This window comes from Euprymna scolopes, chromosome 9 (genome assembly GCF_053919585.1).
Source record: "Euprymna scolopes isolate OS-2025 chromosome 9, ASM5391958v1, whole genome shotgun sequence".
In the NCBI taxonomy this organism is placed as follows: domain Eukaryota; kingdom Metazoa; phylum Mollusca; class Cephalopoda; order Sepiida; family Sepiolidae; genus Euprymna; species Euprymna scolopes.
The window spans coordinates 20,998,821-21,026,607 of record NC_136490.1 but is presented as its reverse complement, the minus strand read 5'-3'; the positions used below and the strand labels follow the sequence as shown (position 1 = coordinate 21,026,607).

Genomic DNA, 27,787 nt, shown 5'->3' with positions numbered 1-27,787 from the left:
TAACCCTTATCCTTGAGTGGCCTCTGGGCCTTGATAATGTGGTGATGCCTTTGTAAAAAAAAAAAAAAAAAAAAAAAAAAAAAAAAAAAAAAAAAAAAAAAAAAGACAAGGGGTCTGACGGGCGTCAACAAGGACACCATGATGAACGTGTTGCTGGAGCAGAACATTTCCGCCAACTACATCTGTAGAAGGAGTTACGCACAGTGGGATGTTCTGCTCCCCACCTCCGAAGACGCAGTCAGGCTGTCCAGGACCTGCCATCAGAGCAGGAACATAAAGCTCCAACCCATCTATATGAACAAGAGGAGAGCAAATGTTTCTGCTCTAAACGTCCCCTGCTATATGGAGGCCAAACAACTGGGGGCTATCCTAAGCCAGTATGGAGACGTAGAGGAAGTCACCCCGGTCCGCGGATTAAGAAACATCATGACCGGGGACTACAAAGTACAGATGGTCCTGGACAAGGCTGGATTCTACGCCATCCCAGCCACACTCAAGTTCGGAGAGTGGACACTCTCCCTTATAGTGGAAGGAAGGAGGCCTCATTGCTGGCTGTGCACACAACAAGGGCATATGGCGAAGGACTGTCCAAAGAGGAACGGAGGGAAGAAGCCCACAAAAGCGGCGGGAACAAGCGTGACAACAAATCAAGCCGCTGCTCCCGCGCCGGCCGCAAATCCTCCAGAGGCACTGACAGGCTGGGTGACGGTCGTAAAGAAAGGCAAGATCAACAAACAGCCATCCTTGCAGACAGTCACCCAAGACCAAGAACAACCGAAGAGCGAGACGGAGAAAATGGACACACAGACACCCTCCTCCTCAAACAAGAGGAAACTACCAGAATCTGAGGAGGAGGCCGCGTCAGAGGCAGAGGAAGAGACAACAACAGTCTCTATGGCCCTGAGCGCAACAGAGATCAGGAGGGCCAGGAGGAGGAAAAGCCGCAAGACACGCGCAAACCCTCCTACCCCCACTGAGACTGAGAAGGACTCCCTCGCAACAACAACACAGGATGAGCCCCCTGTGATCCCAACACCCCAGCAACCCGAACAACCTTCCCCCTCTCCTATAAAGGCCCCAAGAAACTCTTCCCGCCCCTCATCCCGTGACAGGAGCCAAAAAGAAGAAAACGAGCAGGCTACCCCCTCCCCAAGCGCTCAGCCTCCCCATCAACCAAAAGAGGTCCCCTCCCCCACTCCCAAAGTCCGCACTGAACGGACCAAAAAGCTCCCCTTCCTGCCAGGAAGCAGGATTTGTGAAACAGACCCTCTCCAACCGGCTCCGGACCTTAAAGGACAACAGAAGGTCCGGTACAATAAACTCAAAAACTTTGAAAAAGTCGGTGGAGACCTAGTAACAGACCCCACTAAATTCAAGGACGCTCCCTTGTTGACCACTTTCGTTAGGGTCGACAAGGACGCTAGGACTGGAGGAATGTGGGCAATGATTAAGGCAGCGAAGAATGCGATCCCAGGCCAGCAGCTGGTGGATAGGGACCATCCTTCGCTGACCAACATTTTCTTTAAATGTGAGGGTAGAATCCCCATGTATGTACACCCATCGCTATACAGGGCACTCAAACTAACCTTCCCCCTGGACGTGGGGGGCGTGGCCAAGGATGGATCACCTTCATCGGATTTACTTACCGGCAGCCTTGGCCAGGCCTGCCATGTCCTCACTGCCCAGGATTTCAGACCCGTCTGTGACAGTGCTTGAGGTAAGTGATCATGTCTTTGAACTTGGCTACATTGAATGTGAGGGGCATCAGGTGTCGAAGCAAGGCCTCGCGCGTTGTGAGAGACTTGGTGTCCCTCAAGGTAGATATTGCCGCTATCCAGGAGACCCACTTTGTTTGTGACGCGGATTGTCAGGTGCTGGTAAACGATTACGATGTCTACTCAGCATATGGCAATACCTATAGTCGTGGAATCTCCTTGCTAGTGAGTCGCACCCTGTCAGCGTCGGTGAATGTTGTTCACGCAGGCGAGGACGGGCGGGCGCTTGTTGTTGATGTTGCTGTTAATTGTAGTGTTTTTCGGATTGTTGCTGTTTATGCTCCCAATGCTGCTGTAGAGAGGGCAACCTTTTTTCGACGGTTGGAGGGCTTCTTAGTGGATCCGGAACGATTAGTTTTAATGGGGGATTGGAATGCAATCCTTGATCCCAAAATAGATAAGGTCGGGGGGACTAGCGGGTCGGCGTGGTGTGACAGCAGTCTGTCTGACCTGATGGCCTCGTGCGATCTCGTCGACAGATTTCGTCTGGATCATCCGGGGCGGGAGATGTGGACGTGGCATCCTGTAGTGCCTTCCCATCCAAGCACTTACTTGGATCGGATGTTAGTTAGAAGAGGCGATGTAGACTTCCTATCTTGCCCCACGTTCCACTTGCTAGGACACTCGGACCATAAACTTGTTATGGCCCGTTTGAGCTTAAGCGCTAGGCCTAAACTGGCCGGATACTGGAAGTTCAACAGCACCTTGTTGGAGCTGGAGGACTACCGGTTGAAGGTCACTGAGCTAATTCAGCGGGCTTTAGTGGGGGCGGTTACAGGGAGTAAGTGGTGGGTTAGTCTCAAGGCCAAAATTAGGCGCTTCTCTGTCCAGTATAGCCAACGCCTCGCGATAGATAAGGCTAAGGCAAAGAAGCGTTTAGAGGATAAGCTGACCCGGGCGGTGGAGGGGGGAGACCCCCTAGAGTTAGCACTAGCTAAACAAGATCTCAACCGCTTGGCTAGCGAGCGGTATGAAGGTCAAGTAGTTAGGGCTAGGTTAAACAAAGTTTCTAACGAGGCTGTGAATGTTGACGCTGTTGAGCGTAAGGCTGCTTTAAGGCGCGGTTCGGATGGGTACATTCGTAAAGTACATAACCTGGAAGGACACCCCTTAGTATCGACTCGGGAGATCTGCGAGGGGTTTCGGGAGCATCTATCGGTGCGCTTCACCCAACTACCCGGACTCAGGGTTGATGAGTTTGGCAGCTATTTGGCTGACTCGCCCCGCCTCACGGTGGCTCGGGCGGCTAGCTGTGATGGTCTTATTACTGAACATGAGGTCATTACTGCGTTGAAGCAGGTCGGCTATAACAAATCCCCGGGGCTTGATGGTCTACCCTACGAGTTTTACTTGAGGCTGTCGCCCATGTTGGTCCCTATTCTGAAGGATATGTTCAACCATTGGTTTGCCCAGGGTTCCATCCCTGGACAGGTGACCAAGGGTGTGATCACATTGCTGAGGAAAGGTCAACGGCATGGTGGGAGGGAAAACTTTGATGATTTTAGGCCCTTGACTCTGCTAAACACAGAGTTAAAGATTTTGGCAAAGATTCTTGCGAATCGCTTGCAGGTTGTCATCACTGACTTGATCGAACCGGACCAGACTTATGCTGTGAAGGGGAGATCGATTCAAGACAATTTGCACTTGATACGCTCGATCATAGAGGGGACAGAAGACGACGCCGAAGCCGCGCTGATCAGTTTGGATCAGTCCAAGGCATTCGATAGGGTCGACCATCGGTTCCTAGGATCTGTGCTAGAGGCCGCCGGATTTAATCCGGGCTTCCGCAAGTGGATCTTTGTTCTGTATGACAGGCCGACGGTAGCGGTGCAGATCAACGGTAAGCTGTCGGAGTCATTCGCTGTCTCTCGGTCGGTGCGACAGGGTTGTCCGCTGTCGCCTCTGTTGTATGTCCTGGCGTTGGAACCCCTCCTTCGCAAGTTAAGGGACGAGGCGGCTACACCAGTCCTGCGCGGAATAGCTCTCCCTGGAGGCACACGAGCCAGGGTTTCCGCGTTCGCCGATGACGTCACCGTGTTCGTGTCTTGCCTCACGGACGTTCAAGCGGTGGTCGAGGCGCTCGCTCGATACGAAGAAGTAACAGGGGCCATCTTCAACCGTAGCAAGTCTGTTGGCCTGCGGTTGGGGGCCTGGACCGGGGTAAACTCGCTTCCAGGTATTTTCAGCTGGACCGATGGACCGGTCCGCATTCTCGGTGTCTGGTTTGGACCGGGACTTCAGCTGGAAAAGAATTGGTCGGAAGTACAGTCTAAGGTCAAATCGTCAGTAAAGACTTGGATTGGAAGGAAATTGTCCTTGAAGGGTCGGGCGGAGGCGTGTGCTACATACGTCTTTCCACTCATCCTTTACCGTTTGTCTGTACTTCCTCTCCCTGCAGAACGACTAACCCGCTTACAAGGGCGCCTCGATTCACTTTTGTGGAACGAGGGTAAGCATTATGTCTGCAGAGAGGTCTGTGTTCAAAGTCCGAGCGAGGGAGGCCTGGGTCAGCCCAGTCTCTTGTGTCATAGAAACGCTGAGAGATTGGCTTTCCTGGGTCGTTCGCTTGAAGGAGACGCTCCTTGGGTCCCTGTGGTTGAGAACTCGTTTCCCAATCTCAAACCCAACCCTTCGGTAGAAGGTCGTCGTAGACCGAAGGGGGAGTCCAAGTTCTTCTCCGAATGCCGAACCGCTCTTAGAGCTTTGCCGGGGACCAATGTCCTCGATCAGCCAAGGAAGAAACTGTATCGGGATTTAGTGGAGGGGACCGCGAAGGATCCACTTTGTAGGCGGATGGGATGGTCGATGGAGGTTGTCCGTTCTCAATGGCGTTGGGCGCCGGGACGGGAGGTTCTGAATAACTCGGAATTCTCCCTGACTTGGCGACTGGTCCGAAATGCGCTGCCCCTCTTCGACGTACTTTTCCGATATAAAGAACATACCAGTCGCTTCTGTCCGTGCTGTGACGAACGCGAGCCCGAAACAATCGAGCACGCGTTTTTTAGTTGCAGCCGGATACAGCCCCTATTAAGGTACGTCGAGGGGGTAACAGCTCGCATCGATGCCGAGTGTCTGCTCGATCTCGACGTAGGAACTTTTGTGTACAACATGGAGCCGCCGTTCCCCAGGGAGGAAAGTTTGGTTTTCCTGGCGATCCTAGCAGTAGCGCGCATGACCATTTGGATCGCGCGCCTCAAGTTGGTCCACGAAGGGACATCTGTTCCTGATCGGGATCTGATCGTTTACTTTAAACATTTGCTTAAAGTAAAGATCAGATGCGATTGGAAGAGGTTGCCTAGAGTGGAATTTGACAAGAGGTGGGTGCACAGCACTAGTTTGTGCATCCGTCGAGGAGCCAAGTTTCAATACGTGTTCCCTCCTTAGGCATGGCATGGGCGGTGCTGGGTGCTACGGAACCCATCCCGCCTAGGTTAGCATTATAAGTTCAGTAAAGTAACTCTTGACTGGTGGTACAAATGAGATCCTGTTCCTGATTTTATTTTTTGGTATTAGAGAACCTCTGATTCTGCCCAACCCCCCTGCTCCTCATCTTTATTCTCTGATGCCCCCGGTCATCCCCCTACTCAGAGGTCACCTTCCTACCCCCTCCATCCGTTGCTTTATTTTCTCCCACCTCCATTAAGGCCACTTCCCCAAACCCCATTAGGGATGCTTTGCTTGTTTTCGGTTCCCCGGAAAACAGTGGGGGATCTAGCCACATAGAATAGTTCAGGGGGGTCTTACTAACAACACATTAGTAGTTTTTTCCTTATTTTTGAAATGAACATTTTCATTAGTTTTTTCCCACTCCACGAACATTTTATGCCAATTAATTCAAGAACTCTTTCTAATGAAATCGAACTTTATTTTCTCACACATACACACACACACACAAAAAAAAAAAAAAAAAAAAAAAAAAAAAAAAAAAAAAAAATGCACACACAACATACAGAAATGAATATACAAATTGTACATAGTTAAATTTTACATTGAACGCTGGGGTTATTAGTTAGATTAGGATCCACAGAGTGATTGAGGTATTTTGGTAAATGTTGCCAGTCAAGAGTAAGACTTCAAAGTCTCATCTGTTACATAGTCAAAAAGACCCTGTACCCTCCCCCTCCCAATTTCTTGTAGGGCCTTGTGCCTAATTTTGTTGAATTGAATTTTTTGTACGTTTTTTATGTTCAATTTTTTCTTTCTCAATAAAATATATAAACAAGATCAAAGTGTAGTATCTGTTCTTACTACATGCTGTACTTATTGTGATATAAAGTGGGGGATCACTTTCCTCTATTAATTTAATGTAAAATGATCACCCACTTTACAACCAGTCAGTCTCAAAGCCATTCAAGTCATTCTCCAGATCATTCAAGTTGTTTTTGAAGGATTCCTGTTATTTTTTAAGCATTCAAGTCATTCTTAAGGTCATTCAATTCATCCTTAAGTTCATTAAAGTCATTCTAAGTCATTTACTTTATTTATTTAAGTCATTTCAGCCCATTTTTCGGTCATTTTAGTGTATCTTTAAGAATTTCATGTCAATCTTACATTCACGCATTCATTCATTACACAAGAGCACGCGACTAATGGCTATCGGCCTTGATTTTCCAGGATTGATTATAGACAGTGTTTGTGTAAGAAAGATGGAATTCTTGTTAGAATCTGTTCCAAAAGGACAAATAACATTTTTGACTTTCTCAGCATCAGTAGGATGATGATAGAAAAGGTCTGAAAGGAACTGAAAAATAATTATGACTTCATCAGATAGGAAACTGTATAACTGATAATCTAACGCTGTCAAAACACTGGAGTTTGTTGCTAAAGCTAATATCACGACACGCCTATTCCTCTTTCAGGGTATCAGGCTGAACACGAACCAATAAACTGCAGTCAGAGAGGTAGTAAAATCATGGATCGACCAAATAGAGCTGTAGATAGGCCATACGTGCGACAGCAAAATTCAGCATCTTGCTATACCAGCTGCCAAATCCAGTGTATAAACAAATAACGTTTAAGTGCTTTTGATATTACAAGTGGCACCCATTTACTTAGGTTGAATGAAAGACTTGTAGAAGGAGTTTTGCTCGACTAAATCAAAAGTTCCATTAACACAGTCTTTTACATAAGTTTTAAAAACAACTGCCTGCCTCAAACATGTAACTAAACCTCTCTACCTCACTTTTGAAAGGCTGCCTTTGACCACCTACCATTCCCATCCCTTGGAATGCTTTTACTCCCGACTTATTCTGGCTTCTGTTAGTGGTCACCATTCGACCACCCAGAAATCGACTACTAGATATATCCACCAGAGATAAAAGCCAGACTGCCTCTATTCAGAAGGATTTAAATGCAGGTAATCTTGGATACTGCTTTTCTCGCAAACACAAGTCCCAACATGATTTCCACATTTGATAAGATGCTTCACTTCAAACAAAGAAAACATCTCTTGAGTGGCCAGACTCCAACCAGATATTTTTAAATCTTCCTTTGGTCAAGTGTCTATCACCTGCTATATCTACCATCCACATGCACCACCAAAACGTAGTGCTGCACATATTTGCATAGGTGCAAACATATTCTGTATTATACACTTTGTCATTAACATACGTGGAACCTTTATTTCATTGTATCACAACTTAATACAAAGAAACAAAAATGGCCATTATGATTTCTATTTGAAGAAAACAAATAAAATAAAGCCATTGTTTTTATGGGAGGTTATATGCTCGACTTTATTCATGAGAAAGGAATGGCCTTCTCCCCTACCTACGTGAAAAGGGAGCCTTTGAGTCAGCCTGAACTACAGTCGGTCAACTTTGTAAACACTGTCTACTTTCTTTTCCAGCACATTTAGATTGTGCAAAAGATATCAACTTCAATTAAAAAATTCTTTTAAAAATTCCTTGTTTTTTTTTTTTTACATTTAAGATGTAAATTTTATTGGGTGCTCAAACCGTCATAGTAGTCATTAAAAAAAAAAATCACAACTCATAGTGTAACCCAACTAGAACATACACAAGAGAAATGATACAAGAATATGACGAATGTGTCATGTTGAGTTAAAAATAGGATTAGATCTGATGACTTTTAAAGAAAAGTACATTTAGATCATATACGATGATGCATGCAGATCAGTAGACTTTGACGGTACGGCTATGTTGAAAGAATGGATGAGAGTTCTTTGGCTAGTTAATGTACAACAACTGAGTTAGCCAGGTCAGCCTACACCAGAAAGTCAAAGAAAACATAGGAGGAAGTGATAAAATGGATAAGAGAAGAGAGGGATAAATAAAGACCTGGCCAGAGATAGGTTAGTGTGGAAGTTAATTTATTAAAAACGTCCAACACATGTTAGCATAAAAAAATGGACATTAAACCAAATAACTAAATTCATAAGATTGTTAAATCTTAAAACAAATTATTTTCACTAAAACTTAAAATTGTCAACACAACAGAAAGTCTGCATGAAATTTTTTTTCATTATGTTAGCAGGATTGTGATACACACAAAACATTTTTATGTGCAAGAAAAAATAAAACCAACTTTTTCCTTTTTTTTTTTTTTTTTTTTTTAGTTTTTAATCCAGGAAGGGGGTCATTTATTCGGCTTATTCAGTTTTTAACTATTTTTTTAAGTACAGCTTACGCATCTACATTGCTTGACCAAAACTCAGTCAAATATTGATTATGATTTAGCTTAGAACTGATTTTAATTTAGAGATGTTAAGGTCACAGAAAAAAATGAAATTCATAAATTTGTTGATAACTTTGATTCTGTCATGGCTGAATTTCTGAATGAATTTCAACTTTTTGCTCTTTAATAATGCTAACTACCACACAAAATTTCTATAACATAACATAATTCCCATTGCTGAACCATGTTTTTTTTTTTTAGAGCAATTAACCAAAACCAATTTTTGCTATGAAACATAAACCCTGTGGGCCTGGGTTTTTTTTTTAATCTTTTTTTTTGGGGGGGGGGGGGGGGGTGAAGAGAAAGCAGAAAAACAAGGAGAGAGAAAAATAGAGAAAAAAAGCTAAAAAAACTGAAAGTGAAATAGAAATCTAATCAAATAACAAAAAAAAAAAAAAAATCAGAAATCAGTATTTGCTTAAAAAATACAAATATTAAATAAATCCGCTTTTTTTCAGGGTTACAGAAAGTTGGATTCTGCTAGAAGCTTTTAACTTACCCAAACACGAAAAACCTGCTGCCGACGACGCAAGTCCTGCTGAGGTAGGAAAGTTGTTTTCTGAACAAATGTGAACGTTCCAATTCAACATATCCTCTCGATTACCGCAATTGTTCTTTTCAGTATGACATCGATAAGCTCGCTGTTTAACTGAAAAACGGAAAATAAAAGTCATGTCATCATCAAACCATGCAACCATTTATGAAAAAGTTTTACTTATGGATTGTCTAAATAATCTACATTTTTCTCCCAAAGTTCTCACAAATAACAGTCGGATATTGTAATAAGTAAAATGCAGGTTGAAACTCGGAACATCTACAGACAGATTTGAGGTTAAAATTATATTATACATAATTAAAAAAAAGACTTTTTTTTAATTATTTTTGAAAAAAAATGAAGCAAAACATTGCTTTGTCCATGATGTCAATAGGCCAAACATAAATTTGTCCATGATGTCAATAGGCCAAACATAAATTTGTCCATGATGTCCATAGGCCAAACATAAATTTGTCCATGATGTCCATAGGCCAAACATAAATTTGTCCATGATGTCAATAGGCCAAACAAATTTGTCCATGATGTCAATAGGCCAAACATAAATTTGTCCATGATATCAATAGGCCAAAGCACGATTGACAAATAAATGGAATCTTCAGAGAAAGGTGAGATTAGAAATTGGTTCAGAAGACAATAAAATTGATGCCATATAACAAAAAAGGTTAAAGAGAGTCCAACAGATCCCATAGAGAGGGGGGAGAGTCATGTGACCAAACTGGTGATGATCACATTTTGCTCATCTAGAAATACTTTTAGTCAAGTACAAAATATTTGTTTTAATTTAAAAATAAAAAGGTAAACCCTTATTTCTCATCCAACCAGAAAGATTGTAATAAAAACATGACATATAAATGAATAGTACTTACTCTCTCGAAGAACATTTTGAAGTCTTGGATTATCAATATTTAGTTCACTGAAATAGAAAAAAAAAAAATGTTTATCATGTAAAAATAATTTTCATAATAAAATTCAATTTGCAAGAAAAAAAAAAAAAAAAAAAATCAGGAAAGAAAAAGTTTAGTTTTTTCAAACTAGAGACAAAAAGGAGGAGGGCACAAACAAATCAAACTAGTTTTCGGAAGTTGGAATCAATAAAAAAAAATGCCAAACTCAAAAGTAGAAAAGAATATATATCAAAACAATATAGCCACATTCTAAGTTATAAAGTTTTATTTATCTTATCAATTAGTTCTTCCAACATATCAAAACTTTGGTACATTTTACAGATAGGTTTCATTACGTAGACACAATATTTATGTATCAATATTAAATTTTCATTACGCAAAGAAAAAGAATTTCAGATTTCTCAGAAAGAAATAGGTATGACCATATGTCGAAAAAAAAAAAATAATAATTCACATCACGTGTTAATTTAGGTAGCCATCTTAGTTTTTTTTTATTAATTTTTAATTAATGCAAGAACTTAAACTAGCAATACACATGAAAAAATTGAAATAGCTTAAAATATTTCAATATTGGTACACATAGAAAGAGCTGGATGAGCTAAGAAAGAATCTTTTTAAATTTTTAAAAATCTGATTAAAATTAAGGAAGTTATGACTATTTTTGTGCCTCACACGCTTGGATATTTTCCCCTCTTTTAGACCATATGCGTTTCGTCACATTTTTTACACTACTTTTTCAATAAAAATGTCATATCTTTGTTAAAACGCAAGATTAAACAATGAAATTTACCATATAAGTGTTCAAGGAATCAGAATATGTGACTGAAAATACCCAAAAGTTCATGGTTTCTAAATAATCTGCAGTAAATGTGCATAAATATGCTGCAATTCCTTAAAAATGCCATGTATCCATAAACAGAAAAGAAGTTGGAAAACTCAAAGTTGAATTGTAATGCATTTTATGTACAGAAAACTTGAATCTAAACATAGGACCATTTAAAAATGTTGTCCAAAAAATAAAAAAAATAAAATTATAACAAACAAATGTTATGCAAAGCATGTTTTTATTTAATGTAACATGTTTAGATTTTCTTAGATGATGTTGAGGTTACAAAAAAAAAAAATCAAGAAAAAGTGCTCTAACAAAAATTCAAGACACTAAAAATTGTTTAAAGTATATATTCTTTTTTATTTCATAAATAAAAATCTGATCAGACAGTCAAAATTTTTTTAAAACATAAATACATTGGAGAATTTATCTAATTTCGAAATATCAGAAATGTTAACTATTATTAGAAATGAAAAATATTACATTAATATTAAATTCACAACAAATAAAGTGGACGCCATGACCGGAAATCAAAGTCATAATCTTGATATCTCCAGTTTGATATCAAACAAGATATTTGCACTTTCTTATATAGAGCTTAAAACATTACCTTAAAAATAATTATAGCTGTAGCGTAACATTTACGATTTATGCCATATTTCAAAACAAATTCAAGCGTAAGCGTTAATAAAAAATAAATGAATAGGTAAATATCAATAGCATTGGAAATTTTAATAGTCCAACAATTTATTTTGCTAAATATCGCAATTTAATATTATTAAATATCGCTGTTAAAACAATTTAATATTTACACGAATAAGATGTAAATATAAAAAAATAAGAATAAGATGTAAATATAAAAAAATAAGAATAAGATGTAAATTATAAATCAAAAAAAAATAAAACTAATTTTTTTTAATGTAATCCACTGTGAAAAATTTCCCCCACTCTATATCTGTGTCTAAATCAAAACGCGGATTCCATGAACAAAGCTTCTTTCTGAGAACTGCACGCCTGTGGAACTCTGTTCCGTCTGCCTGCTTCCCTCCAGACTACAACTTGGATGTCTTCAAGTCTAATGTTAACAAAGTCCTAATGAACCGCCCCCTTAAGTAAACACTTCAGCATATCTCCTCACTAACGTAATGTACTTGCAATAACCCTTATCCCTGAGTGGCTTCCGGGCCTTGATAAGTGGTGATCACTGTGTAAAAAAAAGAAAAAAGTGAAAAAAAAAAATGAATAAATTGAAATACATACGCTGAATTCAACCACATGCGAGTTTTTTCAAATTCTCTGCTGATGGCAACTGTGGTCTTCGCACGCAACTGAAAAGAATTAAAAAAAGTTAAACCTATTTCAAATACTTGCTTTGAACAAATTTCATATTCAAGAGCATTGCATTCAATTTTAAAATAAATATAAACATTTTGAAATAAGTCATTTGTTGGTGTTTAATGACCTTTCAACTATAAGGTCATTCAAGTCGATTTTAAATAACTTGAATTATATAAAAATAACAATAGTTAAATAATTTACACCACCAACATTTTTTTTTTGCTGAAAAAGTTTTTCTAGAAAGATAAAACCTGAAAAAAAAAAAATGAAAAAACTATTTTTCAGTTTACTTAGCCATGTAATGTCATCAATTACTATCATTGTCCATTCATTTGGCCTTTTGGTCAAGATCAAAGTGCAGTATCTGTTCTTCAGATGCTGCACTTCCATTTCTTGTTCTCTTTTGGTGGAGGATCAGTCCTTCACGACTGAGACAATTTTTTATTTTTGTACCTTTTCTCCACGTTAAAAAAACGACCCTGGTGTCTAACTCTGTCCCGTGGGGAGGCATAGTAAATAGGTACTATCATTGTCCAGTGAAGATTTTTAAATATTATATTCGACTTAGTCGTTTCAAATTCAATAACTCTTCTGATTGAGATTTAAGGTCTTTGTTGTTTTATCTTTGAAAGATACCACCCACTCCCTAACTACATTCCTATTTTACTTCTACTTAAATGTCACTCCCACTTAGAGATTAGCCTACTTATTTTTGATTCTAATCAAACTTGGAAACAATGAGCAGTCTTTTTTTTTTTTATTTTAGTGTTTTCAGTCGTCCTGCTCCCTATCTTTTTCCAATGAAATCTATATATCTATAAAAGTGAACATGTCTGTGTGTGTACATTTCCCTATGCAATATCTCTGTTAATTTTTAGTTTACTGACTCAAAATTTGATGTGCAGGGTACTTAGATTTGGGAAAATCTTTTTGAGCGATTTTCGGCCAGAAATTTGGCTGTTAAGGGGTCAAAGTTCAACGATTTGACCTTTGAGAACTCTACCAAAGTCCTCCGACAATTTCTGGTCTAAACATTTGAAATTTTACATAAAGGGTATTCAGAGATAGGGCAAGCTTTTTAATCGGTTTGGGTTGAAAATTTTTAGTTACCAATATATAAATGTATGCATGTCTGCCTAAAACTTTCGACAGAGGTGACGGATTTTACCAAGATCAGTATCATTTTGAAGTTCAACTTTTCAGGCGACAAATATTAAAAAATTGGCTAAAAACAATACCTTCACCTTTTCTACAGGAGGGGGGGGGGCGCTTTTTTTCACCGATATTTTTTAAAGTCATCCTCTCCTTTCGATTGTCTAGCCTTAATTTAAACATAAGTCACTTCCGGTTTGGCGGTGGTCAGGTTTCCCCCCCCCCTCCTCATTCTTTTCCTCTTTCGCAGTACAGGTTCGATCCTGCCTTCCTACTGCCACTTTTTTTTTTTTTTTACTTAACAAACATACAAACACCCGGGCAACGCCGGGCTGAAATGCTAGTTGCAAATATATTTGATTTATAAAATTAATTTTAGACAATTGAAAATATTTTAAGTAGGGTACTCTAGAGTAAATGTGGTATTATGGTGGTTACTAAAAGTGAGTGATAGATGTATGCTAAAAGAACGAATGGTAGATTACTTGCTGGGTCAAAATGCATTGACACAGGATGCCCAACAACTGCCGCCGCCTCCTTCACATCGCACATTTTTGAGAGCCTTATGCCTAATTTCTAAAATTTGTATTTTATTTTTTGAGAGTTTTTTGTTTTTTTTAATAAAATAGATATTTCCAAATGTAGCATTTGTTCCGTCCTTGGTCAGAATGAAAAATTCTTCTCAACTGAAACTCTTTATTTTTGTCCCATTCAGAGTGGTCTCTTTTGGAGAATAGGATATCCTCATCTTAAAAATAGACAAGTACTCCAACTAACAGTTTTTGGTCAAGATCAAAGTGTAGTATCTGTTCTTCAGATGCTGCACTTCTATTTCTTGTTCTCTTTCGGTGGAGGAGAAATCCTTCACGACTGAGACAATTTTTATTTTTGTACCTTTTCTCCACATTAAAAAAACGACCCTGGTGTCTAACTCTGTCCCGTGGGGAGGCATAGTAAATAGGTACTCTTAATAAATGTATTCCCATAAACAAAAACAATTAGAACTGGTACATATTATTAATATATATATATATATATATATATATATTAATATATATATATATATATTATTAATATATATATATATATATATGCTTTTAAAGTGCATATATCTTTTTCTCTCTAATAAGTCATGACATCTCAAAGCTCAGAGCTTTGAGATAATGGTTAATAAGATGGATGGATGGACAGTAGTGTTGAGACGATTAATCGGAATCAGGAAAATCGGAACTTTTGTGGGTATCAGAATTGATATTGGACTTGGGAAAATTTGTGCATATTTTCCGATGCCAAAAACGATTCCTTTAACTATCTTTTATTAAAAAAAAAAAAAAAAAAAAAAAAAAAAAAGAAGCCTTCCACTGCTCGTAGTAATAAGAAAAAAAAAAAAAAAAAATATTTCATAATTTTAAACTACCAGTAAAGCTAAAATCTATAGATCACTCCTCCACAAGTGTTTTTAAGTTTTTTACAATACCACATTCGTGCCTGTACGATGCGAATGACAAAAGTTCTTAGCGAACATACGAACACAGACGTTTGCCCTTTATATGAAAGACTAGCCTGGGTGCCCAGCGTTGCCCGGGTGTTTGAAGGTGTGTGTTAGGCAGGCAGGCTCGAACCTATGACGCGAAGGCGGAAAAGAAAGTGAAAGAAAATATGTCTTACCCCTACTCCATGACGCGACCGGAAATTCGGAACGTTAAAATTAGGCAAAGTCAATCCAATTGATACGATGGCTCACAAAAAAATAAAAAAAATAAAAAATCAACCCCTCCCTGTCGAAAACTGTCCAGTTGAAGATGAAGGAATTAATGTTTTTGGCTAATTTGTCGATATTTGTTGTACGAGATGTCGTTTTCCAAAGGATACCAATCTCATGAAAATCTGTCGCCTCTGTTGAAAGTTTTAGGCAGACATACAAACATACATACATACATACATATATATATACATACATACATACATTTAAACAGGCAGGTAAGATTTATATTATAGACTAGCGGGGGTACATTTATCAAGGCCAGAAGCTACTCAAGGATAAAGCTTTATGATGAATAGATTGTAATCTGAATTACGAAGAATATGATAGGATTGAAAATAATGAATGGAAGAAATAAAATTTGATTAATAAATTTGTCAAAAGGAATGAATGTTTAATAGTATAAAAAAAATTAAAAAACATAAAACATCTTATTATAATGGAGATTATGTGCATGTATGCAACCAAAGAAAAGTACATCACTACATAGGTAACATTTCCCCTTATATTCTTAACCTATTGTTTCAGATTTTATTATTTCAAATTTTATCTTTTATATTATAACTAGCGAGGGTACCTGGCGTAGCCCGAGTGTTTGTAAAAAAAAACAAAAAACCCCAAAGGCGAAAAAGAAAGTGAAAGACACATGACATTTTACCGCTACGCTAGGGAGATATAGGAAGTGAAAAGTGTTGAAATTTATCTATGTCAATCAAAAAGTTGACTTGCAGAAACAAACGTTGGCTGGAGGCCAGTTAAGATTTCCGCCATTTTATTTTCCCACGATGTTGGGGGAAAACCAGCTCACCACAAAAAGGGAGTGTCCAAATGAATAGCAATTGTCTGATATGAGGGTTTTCCCTGACATTGGTCGAAGCTAATTGCTTTCTGGACGTCCCGGCACAAAAGGCCGGGTAGCTGCCTTCGTTTTCGATTTAGTTTCGCTTTTATACGAAAAAGCCAAACAAACAGGCGAGAGGAAAGAATAGCGCAAATTTTATAAAAGTTAATGTAAATAAATGTAGATACGACGTGCATTCGCAAATCATAAATATTATGATCTAGGGAGTATATAAAAAGTTCTAAAGAAAAGTAAAAATTTGATTGTAAAATGATATTCTCCTGAAAGTTGAAGGTTCAGTCGTCATTGTGGACAACCGAAAAATACAATACTTTCGACTTCTATCAGATTATGGCTGATTGAACAAGAGCATGCTATCCGCACGAGTAAATAAAGGGTTCTATTTAAAATTCTGTGCAGATTCCCGAGTTTGACAAAAAGATTCCCAAGTTCATCAATACACACCCAAGGTCGGAGGTTACATCGACCAAAATGTGAAAATGACAATCATAAGAACAGTAGTCCAAAAAATCCAAATTATATGAACAAAAGAATAGATTGATTTTTAAAAATAACAAAGTATTAAGATTTTTTTTTCACTAACACAAACTATCACAGACTGTGCTACTTTTTAGGATTTTAAAGTTAAATTAAATTTTGAGTGTATTTTCTACTAGCATTTCAGACCGGCATTGCCCGGGTGTTTGGAGGTGTATGTTGAGAAAAAGGAAAAAAAAACTATCAATTTTTTTTTAACTTTGACCCCTTAACATTTGTTTTGGGCTCAAATCAAGTTATTAAGTTAGATCCATGTCCAAGGAACCTATATCTAAAATTTCAAGTGTTTAGACCCAAAATTGTCGGAGGAGTTTGGTAGAGTCCTCAAAGGTCAAATCGTTGAACTTTGACCCCCCCCCTAACAGCTAAATTTCTGTCCGAAAACCGATCAAAGATTTTCCCAAATCTCAGTACCCTATCAAATTTCGAGTCTGTAGACTTAAAATTGACAAAGTTATTGGGTAGGGAAATGTACAGACACACGCATTCACTTTTACAGATATATAGATTTATAGTATAGAATAGTTAACTAAGAACTTATTTAATAAACCACAACATCCACATAAAACCTTTGTCAGCAAAAGTTTCCTTACTAAAACAAATCAAACTATCTGCTTTTTTTTTTTTTTTTTTAATTCTTTAACTACTATTACTAACATTGACAAGCAATAACAGAAATTTCTGGTGATTTGTTTTTAACATTGTAGGGTTTGTGTTTGCAACGGATTGTTCAAGGTTGGTAATAGAATTTTTTTTAGTTATTCACAATTATGACCAATCTGGATTTTGCGACAGTTGGCAGTTCTGAGGTCCCCAAAAAAAGATTGGAGTAGATCGGGTCTAGAAAAAAAGTCACTGGGGTTTGACATGACTACACAGCTACCAACAGATGTTTGAGGTTTCTCCTTCTACACTACATGACGGTAACATACAGAGAAACATGTCATGGTTGCTGCATTCACCTGGGTTGGTTGGGCCACTCTTCCCAACAAATTCACAACATCCCAAACACTGGCTAACCGGCCACAGCAATTTAAGGCTGCTACTCTTATAAGTGTAAGCTATTTGCGGTCCCAGCGGCAGATCGTATAAAAGTGAGGGCCCAGAATCTGTTCAGCATCCTGCTTCATCATCTTGAACCAGATTCTGAGTTGACCATCACAATATTTCTTCCAGTCTTGAGAAGCTTTAACGTTTAACATCAATGAGACTAACAATAGACAAAGGATAAAGGGATTTAAATATTTAATAAAAAATGTAATTTAAAATTTTGACAAAACTGGACCGACGATAGGACCACTAATATATGGGGAAGAGTGAACCAGAAGACCTCACAAGATATGACGTAGAACAAGTATTATATGAAGGAGAGGGTTAAACAACTGCAGACAAATCAAAATTTGTTGCCAACGTCGTTGGAAAAATGGTCACATCATTCCACCGCTTCAGAACATCTCACACTCCCAAAGAAATCGTCTATCTGTATAAGAGCCAAATGCGCCCTGAAAAGGGGTACTGTTGCCACATTTGGTGAGGAGCTGCCTAGAGTATACATGCCTTGACAGAATTCCAAATGGTCTTCAAAATCTAGGAGATGCTCTTTTCTCTTCCCTGCAACCACTTTCCCCACAGAAAATACGTTGAGAGCCTGTCTCTGCTCTGTCGTTATTTTCATGACAAGTGCTCGTCTGAGCTTCATACAATGGTTGCCCCCCCAAAAAAAAACTTTCACAAAAAGCCCCAGTCAAGTTACAATTACGACCAACAAGTTGCCCTACTCTCTATCAGTACCTTTTTGGCCTTTTGGTCAAGATCAAAGTGTAGTATCTGTTCTTCAGATGCTGCACTTCATTTTCTTGTAAATTTTCATAGTAAATAGGTACTCTCTATCAGTACCTTAATCTAAATACAAATTCTGTAAAGCTTCTTGCCTAGAACTGCCCGTCTGTGGTATTGTTCCATTGGCCTGCTTCCCAGCTGAATACAACATGGTCATATTCAAGTCTAATGTGAACAAGTTCTTGTTTTTTCCGTCCCCTTAAGTAGTCCAACTTTACCCAATTCCCATCAAAAACGATCACTGAGCTGTTGTCTCAGTGACCAACTTACACTCATTAACCCTTATCCTCGAGACCTTGATAAGTGGCGACTCCCTTGTTAAGGTCAAGGATAGAGGAAGTCTGACAGATGCAAATATACACAAGTCAAAGATTCCATAAAGGATTTAGTTACTGCTTATTATTCTTGCGTGAAATAAGGAAAAATAAATGCGCCAGGGAAAGAACTTTACAAGTGACAAGAACAAAAGTATGAATATCGCCTTTACATCCTAAATGAGATTGATAATTCAGAAAAACTGAAACCCACCTCTATCATGTAACATGAGTGTTATTTCTAGAACTTTGATTAAAATTTTTTTTTTTTTTTTTAAATACACACACACATTTTCATAAGAGATTGTTAATCATTTTAAAAGTTTAAGAGTTTTAAAATATTGTTTTCATCACTCACTATGCAGATCAGTAGCAACATTTGATAGTGTTAAAATTTTCCATGTGAAAGTAACTTAAGTAAAAGCGGAAAACCAGACTAGAAATCTACTCTGTACAGAGAACATGAAAGGCACAGAGCAAAATAATGGCGCAATCGTTTTTAATTGTTATAACTATAACTGGATGATATATGGATATAGTATGGATATTATTCAGAATTGGCCAAACCACCATAGCCCTTGCAAAACTAATATATCATTCAAATCAAAGATCAGACTCGTGCGCTCATTAGTAACATCAAAACATCAATATTGCTGGATGCTTGTGACTCATGAACTCAAATAACAGAGACTGAACAGAGGATACAAGCAGAAATACTTGATATTTCCTACAAAGACCATATTACAAATGAGGAAGTAAGCAACTGCACAAAGCAAGCTAGTGGGCCCTATGGAAATCTTTTAGCCACTGTAAAACGGCATAAATTACAGTGGTATTGTTATATAGTTGTGGAACACTAGAAATTATCTTATTTATCTGTCTTTATATATCTATGTGTAGATATCGATCTAGCTATCTAACTGGCGAGGTAAACAAGGGATGAGATGTAAAGCTGTTTTGATAAAAGTTGTCAAAACATATTGTGGTGCAAAATGGACAAATGGCACTGGAAGTTCTAAAAATAGCTGACCGGAAAGACGTGTTTGTTACGTGTTCAGGTTGGTTGGACATAGAGTCGAGTTGGAATTTGGACTTAAAGAAGAGCAGGCAGGTTAACGGTTGCCCCCCCCCCTTGGGAGGGAGATGACGTGTCTCCAAATCGGATATTAGAATTAACAGCAAGCAAAGATACTTACTTTCCATTCTTCCGTGATCGACAGTATCGCCATGTAACAAGATCAATAGGAGTTGCTAAAACAATAATGCAGGCACAGTAAGAGGAGGAAGAAGAAGAGATGCAAGGATAACATCAGGAATGGACAGGCCTGGGGCTCAGCAGCACCATCACAAATAGTACAGGACATACCAGAGTGGAAAAAACTGGTGAAAGTTTCTGTAGAGGTGCCCCCTACAGTCAACCAGACTATGGGGATAGGTAGACCTATAGCTGTCTATTATTGACAGCTATAGCCATTCTACACTGCCACTACTACTGCTGAGGCAGGAAAGGATGCTCTGAGCAGCTCCTTCCCAGATGTGGCAACAGTGCTCCATCCTAAGGCGTACTTTGCTCTTATACAGGTAGAGGATTGCATCAGCTGTGAGATATCTACTGGAGCGGTAGAATGATCCAACTATTTTTCCAGTGACCTTGGCAACGGATGCGATGTATGTGTTCCATTTCAAATCAGGAGTGAAGGTCAGTCCTAGAAGATTGCCAAAACATGCTTTCCCCAAGATGATAGCCATTCATTTCAATTGGGCCAGAGAGTTGATGGAAAAAGAGAAGCTTGGTTTTAGATGCATTAAAATTAACCAGGCACCTTTTTCCCCATTGCACCACATGCTCAAGGTCAGAAGAGAGAATCAGAAAGAACTTTGTCATTGCCTGCCTTTGAAGTGTTGGCATAAAGAAGGTATGCGTGTGTGTACATATATATACATACATATATATATATGAATAAAAAGGTATATATAAAAAAAACAGGATATTTAAAAAAAAAAGATAAAAGATTAAAAAAAAAAAAAATATATTACCAACTTTATATAAAACAAAAATATTTCTAAAGATAGTATTATAATGCCAATATTTACCTGAACTGGATTAAGTGTTACACTGAGAGAGGAATTCAGTGGAAGCATTAATGTCTCATCCCTTTTGCCCCCTGGAAAAGAAAGTAAAATACAATATATTCAGTAAACAATAGAAAACAATCTTTATATAAAAAAAAGAAAATAAATAAACCAGGTTCTTTTTGTACCAGCCTGAATTCATAAAGCAACAGTAATCCAGTTTTCAGCAAAGTAATTTATATCTATAAATATTTGAACTTTTGTCGCACTGAGATGGATATTAAAAACCTACTTTTTCTATTTAAAAAGTAGTCTCTTACACAATCATGGATAGAAAAAGCAATTTCATAAAGGTTAACTAATTTGCATATTCCTTTGAAAAACGAACTTTCATAAATTAAGTTTTTTATGGTTTCTTATTAGATGAATGGTTTCATTTAACTATTGTGCTCCGTTCTATTTATACATATTTTTCTTGTGCATAATGGCATAACAGTTAGAATGAAAAATTTCTAGCGCATGAAAATATCTTTATAAAAGTGACCTTATATAAAAATAATCTTTTATATATATAATATATATAACTAGCTTGGGTACCCGGGTGTTTGGAGGTGTATGTTGAGCAAAAATAAAAAAAAAAAAAAAATAAAAAAAAAAAACAGCAGGCTCGAACCCGTACCGCAAAGGAGGAAAAGAACGTGAAAAAAACGTGACATCTTTGCTGTTACAACCACTGTAAAACCAGAAGTGACATAGGTTTAAATTAAGTCTAACAATTGAAAAGAGGGGATGACTTTTGAAAATATTGGCAAAAAAAGCAACCCCCTCCCTGTAAAAAAGGGCCTAGTTGAAGGTGAAGATTAATGTTTTAGCCAATTTTCCAATATTTGTCGTCTGAAATGTCGAACTTCAAAACGATACTGATCTTGTAAAAATCCGTCGCCTCTGTTGAAAGTTTTGGGTAGACATGCAAACATACATACATACATACATACATACATTGGTAACTCAAGTTTTCGACACAAACTGATTCAAAAGCTTGCCCTATCTCTGAATACCCTTTATGTCAAATTTCGAATGTTTAGACCAGAAATTGTCTGAGTAATTTGGTAGAGACCGAAGCGTTCAAATTTTTTTTTAACTTTGACCCCTATTATGACCCCTTAACATTTATTGTTTTGGGCTCAAATCAAGTTATTAAGTTAGATCCATTCATGTCCAAGGAACTTATATCTAAAATTTCAAGTGTTTAGACCCAAAATTGGCAGAGGAGTTTGGTAGAGTTCTGAAAGGTCAAATCATTGAAATTTCTGGCCGAAAACGGATTACAAAGATTTTCTCAAATCTCAATACCCTGTATATAAAATTTGGAGTCTGTAGACTGAAAATTGACAGTTATTGTGTAGGGATATGTAGACACACACACACACACACACACTTTTATAGATATATACACTTTTTTGGTGTTATCTTTTGACAGATTTGATGTGGTAGTAATTTTTGCCAATTTCAGGCCATCTACAAGGTCAACTATAATTTTCTTAAGGTCACCTGTACTTGACTAATATGAGTAGCCATTTCATCCAACACATGCCAGCATGTAAAAAGGACATCAAACTGATGATAAACCATTAATTCTAAATTTCAGTAGATTTAGAGCAAAAAAATAAAGAGAAATCTCCACTATTTGTAAATAATTGTTATTTTAGGGGCATTTAGTGACAACCACATCCCCACCCGCTTCTAAGATTCTAAGTTAGCTGTTTACAAAAAGTAATGAACGAATTTTGAGAAAATCAGAAAATCTAACTAAAAACAAGTCTTTTCTGATTAACACCGAGAGACAAAAAAAAAAAAAAACTTGTTTATTACACCATCCGCCATAAAAAATAAATTTTGTGTGGTGTACATATCCGTGACTGAAAGAAAATATTGTACACTAAAACTTATGCAAATTGATCAAGTAATTTTTTTTTTATAAAAATAAAACTATCATTAATTTGTGTTTAAAATAGTCAAATTCGACACTGCTGCTAAAAACTCTGCTACTCCAAATCTTGACGCTCTGCTGTCAAATCTCAACTTTATAACATGAAGCACTGCTGATAACACTTGCTACTCTGACATCCAAATTCAAAATCCATCCTATCTCTGAAATATCAGGCTTTTTATATCTAACTGGAAGCATCTCATTTGCATATTAGGTGACAACATCACAAGCATATAAAGAGAAAAAGCGGCCATTTGTTTTTTTTTTAATTTTTTCTTCATTCTTTTTGTCCACACAGAACCCTACAGACTGCACACAAACAAGTTTGTACTATCTTTTTTTTTTTTTAAGTGCTTGATTACAAAAGAGCAACTTATTTTGCCTTTGGTAGCATTTTAGACCAATTTTTTCCAATGACCCCCCCTTCTCCAAAATCTTTATGGTGTGGTGTACCTCTCCATGACTGAAAGAAAACATTGTATACCAAAACTTGTATAAATTAATCAAGCATTTTTATTTTTATAAAGAAAATCATTAAGGGAATTTGAGTTTTTCCAATGTCCCCACTTCTTCAAAATATTGCAACAATTTGGATTTCTTAAAATTATCTCCCTTGTCTTATAAAATAGCATTGAGAGGTTTGTTTAGCGATAAAATTTTATTTTATTTTTGTAAAAAAACTACTTGATCAATTTACATAATTTTTGGTGTACAATATTTTGTTTCCATTACAGGCACATACACCATAAAGTTTTTTTTTATTCTATTTTTAGTAGTTTTATTTTAATCAGGAGGTGAACTTGCAGCAAATCTTTTAACACACATTAAGTGTTAAACAGCATCCAAATTTCCATGTCACTTTTATAATAAACCTTTAATTCCACGCATGAATTTGTGACATCACTTAAAAATCGGGCGGGGAAGGGGGGGGGGGGCTCACTATTAAAGAATCTGATAAACTTCAGACATTTACAAAAGTAACAACAATAAACTGTTACCTTGCTTGGTTTTATTGCATATCAACTCTTTTCGGGTTATTTAACGACAAATCTGGTAATTTTGGAAAAACCTTTATACTTCAAGTTCTTTATATTTTCAAATATTTATTCATGGTGCTTTGTTTATTTGTTTTGCACAGATTTTTTTTTTTTTTTTTTTTTGCTTCACAAAACATGATTGAGTTTCGCAAAGGGAAAGGAAAAAAGTAACATCAATGTTTGGTGCATTTTAGAGTTCAGGAATCCAATATCTTCTGACAGCCTCATCTGGTAACATTAGAAACTGTTAGGCATTCTTTAATAATATAAGTGCAGTCTTGTCTCTATAAACCTACAAGATGAGGAGGACGGCAGTAAACGGTCAAAGATTAAAACTACTACTGACCACCGGTCAAGCGTGTTCTTGTTTACTATTGATTACTTGTAATTGAAATTACTGGTTTCAATATCCTGGGGAAAAACTTGTATAACATCACTGGTAAATTAATCTGAACACCAATGATGTATATAAAATCATCACAAGAAAGAACAAATGTATGTAAGTGCTACTGAAAACACTTAAGGACAGATATACATACTCCACATAATGGTATGTACCATAGAGTAAGAACAATTTTGGGAATACCGTATATTTCAGCGTATAAGAAGACTTTTAACGTTAAAAAAATCATCTTTAAAAACCAATATTTCATAAGATACCGGGTGTTGAAATCCCTAGCCTAGGCTAAACAAACATGGTTTCGCGATTTAGTAGTCGTCTCATACAACCAATATGTGATAAACTTATACAGGTAAGACACTAACCTGTTAAGATGCGATTCAGAGTTCAATTCTCATTTGAGGACGCAATCTAATTTTTGGTCCCCCGACAAAAAAGAAGGTGAACCTGTAAATTCATTGTCCATTTGTCTGTCCGCACTTTTCTCAATAACTACGCTTTGGAATTTTTTGAAATGCTGCACAAATATTAAAAATGATACGAGTAAAAAAGTAACAGATTTTCCGGGAAAAGATCCTACCATTTCTCCAGCGACCTTGGCAACTGACTTGATGTACGTGTTCCATTTCAGGTCAGGAGTAAAGGTCAAGCTCAGTAGCTTATCAAAACATGGAGCTTCCCCTAGACGAGAGCCACCCATTTCAATTGATGCCAGATGGAGATCAGAGCGTTGACGATGCAAAGATAGGAGCTTCGTTTTAGATGCATTAAAAGTAACCAGCCACCTCCTCCCTCATGGTACCAGGATGGACTCCTTAGGGACTCCAGCATTAATATTGAGGGCCTCTGATTTCTGCCCATCAACCACTACTCTTATGAGCTTATCGGAGAGAAATGATTTAATGATCGAGAAAATATTTCCAGTTATACTGTAGCTGGAAATCTTGTGAAGTAGGCCCTTATGCCATACCTTATCGAAGGCCTTTGAAATGTCAAGAGCAATTGCCCTAGAGAGGAAGCCTTTGTCAAGAGATTCGCTAATCCTATGAGATATAACAGCACATCTGCTGTAGATCTGACAGAACGGAAACCATATTACATGTCACTAAGAAGGTTATTTGTGCTGAGGTGGTTGACTACTTCTCTATTGGATGGTGCTGAACTCAAATTTAAATATGTTAAGGCCTTGGGGACAAATGGGAGATGTGGTGTGTGTGTATGTGTGTGTAGGGGGGGAGGGGTAAATGATGGACTTAATCATTTCTTTTTTTGCATGGTGCACAACTCAAATTTACATATGTTAAGGCCTAATACTGCACCGTTTGTTCATTTTCACCAGGATTGATGTCCCTTGTCTTATCAAAAACCTGTTGATTTTATGGAATTATTTTTACATAATCACTTGCATTAAAGTTAAACGTATGAAAGTCGAGTATCATGGTTCAATGGAAACATTCATTTTGAATGTGCCCCATCTTATAAAAAAATCTACATTTGATTTTATAGACTGAGCCTTTCTGCTTGTACAGTGATAAAACTTTTCAAATACATTTGTGACGTTAGGTTGTATAAAAGTGTTAACTTTGGTCAAAATCAGACTTCCTTCAGTAATCAGACTTTTTCGATTATCGATTTTTGATACAGATGCATTCCGATACAAAACCTTAAGAACACTCCCAAACACATAATCGACCCAGTCGTTTCAGAGTCTATAGGAAACAAACTTACATACACAAAGTTTCTTTTATATAATAGTAGATAAATATATGTGTACATATTTTTAATAATTTTTTTTTTACATAAAAAAAAAAAAAATTAAAATATGTATAAATAAAAAAAATATGTTATTAAAAAGGGAACTTAATGCATGCATTTATATGCAAGGGAGCAAAATCAGTAAATTTGAATACAGCAGTAGTATTACAATGCTGCTACTATCATTAATAAAAAACAAAATTAACTGATATATGTTTGTGTGTATTTAAGTTAATTGCTGGTGGCCTGGAGAAAGGGCGCTAGCTAAAATTGCCTTTGTTGATTGGATTTGAATCTCCCAACCAATAATTACCACTTCCTACACAGATGATTGCATTAGCATGAAACACTTGTGTCAGTAAGTATAAAAAATCGTTTATATATATATATATATATATATATATATATATATATATGTGTGTGTGTGTGTGTGTGTGTGTGTGTGTGTATGAATGAATAAAGATTGTTTTTATCAATTTCAGAAGACATTATGTAAGATAATATTACGCATAGCTGGAGATTTTGTATTAATTCCATTTATAGGGGAAGACGTGACTTAATAACAATAAATACCTGCGCAAAGAAAAGGAAATTTTTAAAATCAACCTGTTAAACAACTTTATTTTAATAAAAATCATTTTATTTGAATCCCTCGTCTATTGTGATTGGTTGTTTATTTATAAATTGCAGTTCTTATATAAAACACCTTTTTTTGTACTTTAATTTTAGTAAAAATATTTTGGGAGTGACTAATTTTGTTAATGGTTTGATGACAATTTATAAAGCCAGACAATATAGAGTATGAAAATAACGAGGGATTTGTCGGAGCAATGCACAATAAGAATTCTTGTTTAGGATGGGTGTGACTGAAAACCTATCCACTTCGCTATATCAACAAAATTAATAGACTTTTGGGTTTTCTCATGTCAATATAACTTTGATAATTATATTTTTTGTTCTTACCCAGAATTACATCTAAATAAAACAAAAATAAAAAAAAATCTGTATTATGTACATAACCGTGATGAAACAAAAATATCATATTCCAAAAATCATATAAATTGATCAAGTACTTTTATTTTTAAATCTTCTTCTATAATACTAGTGGGGGTGCTTGGCATTGTCCCAGTGTTTGTAGGTGTACGTTGAAAAAAAAAAAAAAAGTTTTAGTAGGAAGGTAGGCTCGAACCCGAAGCCTTGACGCAAAGGTGAAATTGGAAAAAAATGACATCTTACCGCTCGGCCAGGAAAGGAAGGGATTGAAAAGCGTTCAAGAGGGGGAAGTTCTGGCAGTGACTTAATGAATAGCAATTGTCTGATATGAAGGGTATCCCCCATAGTGATCAAAACTGACTGCCTTCAACACCTGCTGGCCACGAAGGCCAGCTAACAGATTTTATTTATACGGAAAAGCCAAACTGTTAGAGAATGGATCGAGAGAGAGGGGGGGGTGTAAATTATATCGAGAACACGTTGACCGGCAGTCAAGAACAGCTGATCGGATTGCATGTGAGTCACGTGATCAGGTTAGCAGAATCGTAGAGATTTGGTTTGGGCTTAGAAGGCGACGGACGGCTTCAGACGTCTCCTCCCCTTCACTGGGGGACGCTGACGTGTGTAGAAACAAGACCAAGAGTACCACGCCACCCAGAGATTCACTTTCCATCTTCTGCGAGACATCTGGAAAGTGAAATAAAAACTACAAAACAAATTCATCGTGTTGGAGTCAATGAACCTTTATCCAAAACAGGTACCGTCTCCCCTCAAAGACACGAGATGTTCCAGATGGACCAACATCCAAGATGCAGAAGGTATGTTGAAAAATACATGTACCACACACACACACACACACACAACGGCATATGAACATATCATTTAATAGACTGGACCACTAGATGATCACACGACATTAATTCTGATTAGACGATCACACACGATCCCCTTTATGATACAACGTAACAAAACAA

At 37.2% G+C, this 27,787-nt stretch overlaps 1 protein-coding gene and 1 pseudogene across 1 annotated transcript in view; one reads left to right on the top strand and one right to left on the bottom strand.

The window, feature by feature from the left end:
- LOC145284462 (diphosphomevalonate decarboxylase-like) overlaps positions 1-27,787 on the bottom strand; it is a 79,232-nt gene that overhangs the window by 26,724 nt on the left and 24,721 nt on the right. The window contains exons 2-5 of the mRNA XM_080133289.1: positions 20,660-20,730; positions 12,022-12,089; positions 9,894-9,940; positions 8,971-9,120 (exon numbers count right to left, since the gene is read on the bottom strand). Coding sequence (XP_079989415.1) covers positions 8,971-9,120; positions 9,894-9,940; positions 12,022-12,089; positions 20,660-20,730 — 336 coding nt within the window. The remainder of the gene's footprint in view (positions 1-8,970; positions 9,121-9,893; positions 9,941-12,021; positions 12,090-20,659; positions 20,731-27,787) is intronic.
- On the top strand, positions 18,200-18,355 carry LOC145285420 (U2 spliceosomal RNA; annotated as a pseudogene).